Genomic DNA, 6,000 nt, shown 5'->3' with positions numbered 1-6,000 from the left:
GGGAGAGGCCTCAGGGCTGTGTCCTCGCCACTCCGAGGACCACCCGACTACAGCGCTGTGACGCTGGTGCTGCTTCCCCTCTCTGCCTCAGCAGCACTATCTGAGAGGCTGGACTAGAGTCTTGGATCCCTCCCAGCCCTAGGGTCTGGTCATCAAGACCCCGGGGCAGGGTTCACATCTGGGTTCCCAGGCCATGGTGATGTCCGAGCAGCAGCAGGAGCAGCATACCTTTGGGCCCCGGTGGTCCCATGGGTCCTTTGTCACCTGAAAAGGAAATGGTCACCTCAGTGTGAAGAGCCTTGGTGGGACGAACAAGAAGGGGCAGAATCTGTGTCTGAAGTCAGGGTCCCCCACCGTCCTGACTGCCCCTTCCCCTCACATCACCTGTCAGCCTGCACAGGCTGTTGGCATGTCCACCAGACCCTCCCTGTGCCCCAGACCTCCTTCTTGAGTGAGTTGCATCTCTAAGCTAATGTCCCCTCCCTCCAGCCCCTCCACCCAGCTTACCTTTGATACCAGGGAGTCCCACTTCACCTCGGAGTCCTTGGGGACCTATAGAGCCTGCACACAGAGGAAACCACATGGGTGGAGGAGTGTCCCCAGCTTTGAAAGGGATGGACACGCACACGGATACATGCCTACATCCACACACACACCTACTGGGTACACATGCGCAGACAAACACACTCCCTGGGGTAGAAGCCAAGCACTGCTGTTTACGGTCTCCTCCCACGTCCCCACTGCTTCATCCTGGACTAGGTTCCTGGCCCCTGTGATTCCCAGGCCCAGGCATGAGAGCCCCTTGTGGGCACCCTGGCAGAGACGCTGGACTGCAGGACAGTGTGGGCTGCAGCTTGAGACGCCCGGCTCGAGCTCTGGCCCACAGGGATGAGGGGAGGCAGGCGCTTCGCTCAGATCACGGCAGGATGGGAGCCGCCTGCTGGGAGGGCTGGAGGGTCTGGTGCCCCAAGTCAGGTAAGAACAGAGTCTCATGGGACCCACTGTACCTGACCTTAGCCACAGGGGACACACAGGCAGAAGTGAGCTTTGTGTCTCCAGGAGGCTCTCTAGAATTGCTTCTTTGGCTTTAAGAATGTTTGTTTCTCCATTTAACCGCCCTCTCTTTGCCTCAGAAATAGCATCTACTTTTGAGAAGAAGGCCACTGACCTGGGGGACCCTGCGGGCCAGGAGAACCGCTGGAACCTGAGGAGGACAATGCGACAGTAATGACCAGATGGGTCAGGTACAGGCCGGGACACTGACCCCATGCGGAGTGGCATGTGGCGGGGGTGGGGCGTACACCCCAGGTGAGGGCTGCGCATGCGCACCAGGACCCCAGAGTCGGCGGGTCCAGGAGTGACCCCAGTGTGAAGTCCTCCTTAGGAGGAGGCTGTGGCTGCCAGGATCAAGAGACCCCTTGCTCCTTCTCAGTTGAGCGTTTGGGCTGAGGCAGGGGCAGGGAGGAGAGGGGACCAGCTGGACATCTCACTGTGAGAAGGCCCTATCCCTTGGCGTGTCCAGACAGATTGCTCTCGAATGTTTGCCTCTGGGCCCTGACTGGCAAGGAAATTGTCTGACTTCACCCACTTAGGGGCCACATAACAGGGTCATTGAACAGAGATGGAGGCATAACCCCCAAATTCACCACAGAGCCAAAAATACAGCTCCAATCCTGACACCCAGGGATTCTTTTCTGGGGAGGGGGACCCTCTCTGGGCCTGTCAGCCCTGGAGCTGTGGATTAGGGCTGTCTGGGATCCCAGTGCCTGGACCTCTGAGATCCTTCCTGGACATGGCAGACCTGGGCACTGTGTGGTCACTGGACTTACCTTTGGGACCGACAGAGCCTGGGACACCAGGTGGGCCTGGAATACCCGGTTTACCAGCATCCCCTGGGGAGAAATAAGCACTCTGAGAGGGTTCCCCCACTTCAGTTGCCCACTCAGCCCATGTGGTATCCTTTGCAGGGTGGAAAACACTTCCCACCCCACTGGTGGTCTTGGATCCTTTGGGCCTGAACCCACTTCCCAGCCCATGCCCCTTTCTTAGACCACAGGATCCAGCACAGACCCTGGCTCAAAGCAGGTGCTCAGCTAATGCAAGTGAAAGAGGGAGGGAAGGAGAACCACGTGAGGAGGAAGTGGATGCAGCCAGTCCTCCCAGTGAAGGAATCGCCTCTTACCTCTGTCTCCTTTCTCTCCAAACCCAGGGGGCCCTGGTTCACCACGAGGTCCCATGAGGCCTTCTCGCCCTCTCTGGCCCATGGGTCCCTCCATGCCAGGCTCACCTAAAGACAGAAATGCCCACCTCAGCTAGTCGCCAGCTAGGCAGCATCTTGCTGGCAGGACACCCGCCTGGAGTCTCCACACCCATCTCCCTACTTCTCTCCCTCTGCAGCCCAGACTCAGTGCAGAAGCCAGAGAGCTTGAAAATGCAAGTGGATCATATCCCATTTCTGCCCCAACCTGCAAACAGCTTCTCAGTTCACTGAGAATAAAAGCCATATCCTTGCAAAGTCTCCAAGGCCCCTCCCTCTTGACTCTTGGCCTCCTTTGAGGGCTCCAGACACCCTCCTCCTCCTCCTCCTCCTCCCCAAGCTCGTAGACCCTTGCCCCAGGCCTGTAGCTTCCCCCTCTGCCTGGAAGGTCCTGCTGGATCATCTTAGGCCTGCTCCCTCTCCCACTTCACATCTCTGCTCAAATGGCACCTTCTCAGCGAGGCCTTCCCTGCCAGCCTTATTTTCAATTACCCCTCAGCCCTTCCAGGCCCCCGGGCTCTATGCTCCTATTTCACCAGTCACTTCCTCCCTCTGTATACTTCACTTATCTATCATGTCTATTGTTTATCTGCACCCAAAAGTAGAAAGGCGTTCTCTGTTTTGTTCGCCATTCTCTCCCCAGCACCTAAAAGGGGGCCTGGCACACAGCGAGTACCTAACAGAAACATTTACTGAATGAATGAATGAATGAGGGCATAAGTGAACAGAGACGTGATTCTTACCCACGTAATGAATGAATGAATGAGGGCATAAGTGAACAGAGGCGTGATTCTTACCCACGTTGCCTTTCTGTCCCTTTGGTCCCTCCGGACCTTGGTGGCCCAAGGGCCCAGGGATACCTGCGGACACACAAGAATAGCTCAGCCTTGCTTTCCTCCCAGACCCCAGGAGCCAGGACCCATTAGTCCGCAACCCTAGCAGCACCCTCAGAGGCTACACACCTGGAGTTCCAGGGAACCCGCGGTCTCCTGTGGGAACGGAGAAAGAAAAGTCAAGCAGAGGACCCGGGCTGATCACCTAAGGGAGCCTCCGGTGGAATTCAGGTAGGATGGCCAAACCACAATATGGGACGCTCAGTTAAGTCTGAATTGCAGATAAACACTGAACAAATTTGTAGTGTGTGGGGCATACTTATAGTGAAGAATGAGTTATTGTTTATCTGTGATTCAGATTTGACTGCATGATGGTGTGAAATGAAAATATCTCCTATATTAATGAACAAGAAATTTCACAGCCATCAGCGATTTCTGGCCTCCAAATGTGGATGAGGACTCCCCAAACTGCGATCCAGCAGATGCTGCCGTGCCCACGGTGATTGCTGAGGAGCTGGGGGGATGCAAGAAGCAAGGTGAACAAGGAAACAGGATTGAGCCCAGACAGCTGGGTGCACACGAAAGAAATGAATTCAGTGAGCCCAGAGGCTTGCCTCCTTCCATACACAGAGTGCTCACTTCCTTAACTGGATACCTGGTCTTTGATGTTCAGACTGCCTGCTCCCTTTGTTGCAAACTTGTATATAGCCTGACCCCCACTACCCGCTCAGAGCAGTTCTCTCAGAGATCCTGACGTGCTGTTTTCCAGGCTCAGGGTCCTAAACATTCCAACCAAACAAAACAACTCTCCACTTTCAGGTTGTGACTGTATTTGTCAGTCGACAATGGTCAGGATGGGTTCACAGCCTGCAAGCCGGAGCCTTGGGGAGTGGAGTGCAGAGGTGCAGGCCCAGAGTGTGCGTGGGGGGCAGGGAATCCTCAAGTTGGGAGGCCGCCAAGTAAAGGAACCCCAATTCCTGCACTGGGATCTCTTGGGAAGGGCGGTGAAGCTGAGAAGAGAGGGGGTGACCCTGCCATCTCCAACAGTGATTCTCAGAATGGTCTGTGTACCCCTGGCCTTGGAACCACCTGGGCTGATTCAGACCATAGGCCTCCTCAGGGTCCTTGCTGTGGGAAGCCCTGAGATCGGGTCAGCGACAGTACTGCCCCAGGGGCGCAGCTCTGTTCTGTTGGGAAGCCCACACCTCCCCCACTCCCTGCCCCTTCCCCAAAAGCCTGCGGGTCTGCATGCTGCTCCACAATTCATGGTCCTATCACAAGTGGGGGACGGCCAGGGAGGGTGGGAAGTGTGTTTTCTGGCACTTGCTGACTGCTTTAAACTGTCAACCCTCACTAATATCTAAGGTAAAAATTTACGTGTTCTATTTACCTTTAGGGCCTTGAACTCCCATGTCACCTAAAATAAGAGAGACATGAAAACTGTGAGATGTGGTGAGAAGCCAAGGGCCATTCTCTCCTAGAGGTCAGTGGACAGCATGTAAATGACATTCCATAGTGAGCTGGCGTGTGGCGTGGCTTCCTCTCCATCACCATCGGTGTCTCCTGGGCTCGTCACTCGCCTCTCTTAGACGACACTTTAGCTCCCTTCCCATTCTAAGATATTCTGACGGTAGAGCCAGTTCTCAGCCCTCCCAACAGATTCTGTAAGATCTTTCCACTGCTCATCCTTCAGTTTGAAAAATAAAAAGTTTTCCAACCCGCCCCCCACCCAATCCCCACCCCCAGAAAACTTGGCTCCAAGTGCAGGAAAAGGGCTCCATCCACTGCGATACCTTTAGGCCCAGGGCTTCCTCGGAGATTTCCTACAAGAGACAGCAAAGCTGGAGTTAGCTGCACATCTTCTGTGTCACACACACACAAGCACAACACACACATACCTGAAGGGGATCAGGGGCATGGTGGGGTGAAACAGGCTAGGGCTAGCTACCTGATTCTAAAGTATGCAGGCTGGACAACGCTCCCCAGCTCTCAAGTTTTCTAACCATAAAATGGGATACCAATATGGGTCCTCCCTCCCTCCCAGAGCTGTCAAGAGAGCTGAGTGAGGAGTGCTGAGGATTGCCCTAAACAGACACCACTCCACATACAGGAGCCAGGACTGGGAGCTGCTGGCCTTTCCCCCTGTGATGTGCTCACCATTTTCCTGTTCTGTCATCAGCCTGACCTTCATGAATTGCCAGACGTCCTCCAGATTGTAGTCGTCAAGCTCAGATTTTCCTAAACCTTCCCCCAGCCTGGGCGCAACCCCCTGCACAGAGTCCTGGCTGCTCCTCTCCATCTTCTCGTTGTAAGACAAGCGGCCCCGCATTTTCTCCAGCTCCTCCACACGTGCCTTCAGTTTCCTCACCTCCTCGGCTGGAACAGACACACAGAGACAGCATCAGCACAGGAGCCTGCCAGCCAGTGCCCTCCTAGTGCTCCAGGGGAGGCTGAAATGGGGGCTGTGGAGTGGTGGCTTCTTCACGCTGGAGGGACATTTTACTGGAATATTTTTGGGGAGATAGTCTGCCGTGGCTACCAGCAGGTTGATCTACTCAAAACTGGAACTGAGCCTTTAAGAAGCCTGGCCATGGTGACAGAGCTGGCCCTCAAGTCTCGCAAGGGAGGTGGTGTGAGAGTCAATGGAACGTGGAAAGTAGAAAGGCTGTGAGAGGTCTAGCCTGATTATTAAGGGCAGCCAGGTGCTTGGAGCAGGATGCCACTGGCATGGGGCCCTGGGCCCCTGAGAACCAGAAGCTGTCTTAGAGACTCAGCTCCGCCATGGAGAAGTCACAGGACCTTGATCAGGGGCCTCCTGGAGCCCCAGCCTCCTCATCTGCAGGAACAAGGGGTCTGCACCCATGATCTCAGGCCCCTTGGCACCTGACACTTGGGATACTTGCTGGTTCC

General features: G+C 55.2%; 1 protein-coding gene across 1 annotated transcript in view; it reads right to left on the bottom strand.

Moving 5' to 3' along the window:
• Positions 1-6,000, bottom strand: part of COL17A1 (collagen, type XVII, alpha 1) — a 47,732-nt gene that overhangs the window by 18,446 nt on the left and 23,286 nt on the right. The window contains exons 18-27 of the mRNA XM_010859403.1: positions 5,248-5,466; positions 4,884-4,913; positions 4,481-4,507; positions 3,220-3,246; positions 3,055-3,117; positions 2,183-2,287; positions 1,830-1,892; positions 1,169-1,204; positions 508-561; positions 229-264 (exon numbers count right to left, since the gene is read on the bottom strand). Of these exons, the coding sequence (XP_010857705.1) occupies positions 229-264; positions 508-561; positions 1,169-1,204; positions 1,830-1,892; positions 2,183-2,287; positions 3,055-3,117; positions 3,220-3,246; positions 4,481-4,507; positions 4,884-4,913; positions 5,248-5,466 (660 nt within the window). The remainder of the gene's footprint in view (positions 1-228; positions 265-507; positions 562-1,168; positions 1,205-1,829; positions 1,893-2,182; positions 2,288-3,054; positions 3,118-3,219; positions 3,247-4,480; positions 4,508-4,883; positions 4,914-5,247; positions 5,467-6,000) is intronic.

The sequence above is a fragment of the Bison bison genome, unplaced genomic scaffold (assembly GCF_000754665.1).
Source record: "Bison bison bison isolate TAMUID 2011002044 unplaced genomic scaffold, Bison_UMD1.0 scf7180017864456, whole genome shotgun sequence".
In the NCBI taxonomy this organism is placed as follows: domain Eukaryota; kingdom Metazoa; phylum Chordata; class Mammalia; order Artiodactyla; family Bovidae; genus Bison; species Bison bison.
Note: the sequence above shows the minus strand (reverse complement) of the source record. Positions and strands in the feature narration are given on the sequence as shown.